We start from the raw sequence: 981 nt of genomic DNA, 5'->3' as shown, positions 1-981 counted from the left end.
TCTAGTTCATAATTGTGTTAAAAAGTTCTAAAAATATTCCATAAATGTTTATCCTGTTCGCCCCTCGACCTAAATTGTGTTTTGTGTTTCATCCTCTTGTGTGATTGAGTTTGACACTCCTGCTGTTAAGAAATCCTAATTTTATTTGTCACATACATGAACATATATGGTATAATATGCAGTGAAATGTACAGCACAACCGTCCGATGGTCTGAGGATACGAGGATATTTACAATAACTTTAATATAACAAATAAAGAGGATTCTATCTTCTCTTAAATCATAAATCTTAACTCATATCTGCCTAATCTGGCTTTACTTTTCTTCATGTTAAGTTAAACCAAGTTTTTGTCTTCGTTTTTATTGTAATGTTGTGTGTGGATCAGCAGGGGGCGCCACCGAGTCGTCTGAATCCCGTAAGAAACAGGATTCGACTCCTCCCTTCTCCTCGTTTTTCATTCTCCTCCTGAAAGACTGGCACCTTTCCAGACACCTCCCACACAGGAGGCTGCTCCGGACCAGGAGGAACGTCTCCGGCGCCGCCTCTGGGTTCTGACGGGTCCAGATGGGGTTCCGGGCCATGTTGACCTTCTCCAGCTTGTTCAGCCTGTGCAGGCAGCCGGGGAAGTGGGTGAATCTGTTGTCGGAGAGGCCGATGTACCGGAGCTCCTTCAGCCCCACCACGGAGGCCGGCAGAGCGTCCAGCTGGTTCAGGCCCAGGTTCAGGGTCCGGAGGGTCTTCAGCTGGCCCAGCTCGCCGGGGAGGCTCCTGAGGAGGTTGTTGCACAGATTCAGAACCAGCAGGTTCTGGAGAATGCCCAGACTGGAGGGAAGACTCTCCAACTGATGACAGAAACAGGCAAAAAAATCAGTGATTTTCTTATTTCATTTGAGATAAATCAGAAATGAGAAATAGTTGTTAAATTAAGAAATTAAGTACAAAATAAAGTCCTGAATGTGGGATTGTGTGGCCTGTAGGTGC

At 45.7% G+C, this 981-nt stretch overlaps 1 protein-coding gene across 1 annotated transcript in view; it reads right to left on the bottom strand.

Annotated features, from left to right (window-relative positions):
* Nucleotides 1-218: 218 nt before the first annotated feature.
* The window catches only part of lrrc18b (leucine rich repeat containing 18b), a 2,436-nt gene continuing 1,673 nt past the window's right edge, over nucleotides 219-981 (bottom strand). The window contains exon 2 of the mRNA XM_024284260.1: nucleotides 219-842. Coding sequence (XP_024140028.1) covers nucleotides 360-842 — 483 coding nt within the window. The 3' untranslated portion in view covers nucleotides 219-359. The remainder of the gene's footprint in view (nucleotides 843-981) is intronic.

This window comes from Oryzias melastigma, linkage group LG19 (genome assembly GCF_002922805.2).
Source record: "Oryzias melastigma strain HK-1 linkage group LG19, ASM292280v2, whole genome shotgun sequence".
NCBI classification, from domain to species: Eukaryota; Metazoa; Chordata; class Actinopteri; order Beloniformes; family Adrianichthyidae; genus Oryzias; species Oryzias melastigma.
Note: the sequence above shows the minus strand (reverse complement) of the source record. Positions and strands in the feature narration are given on the sequence as shown.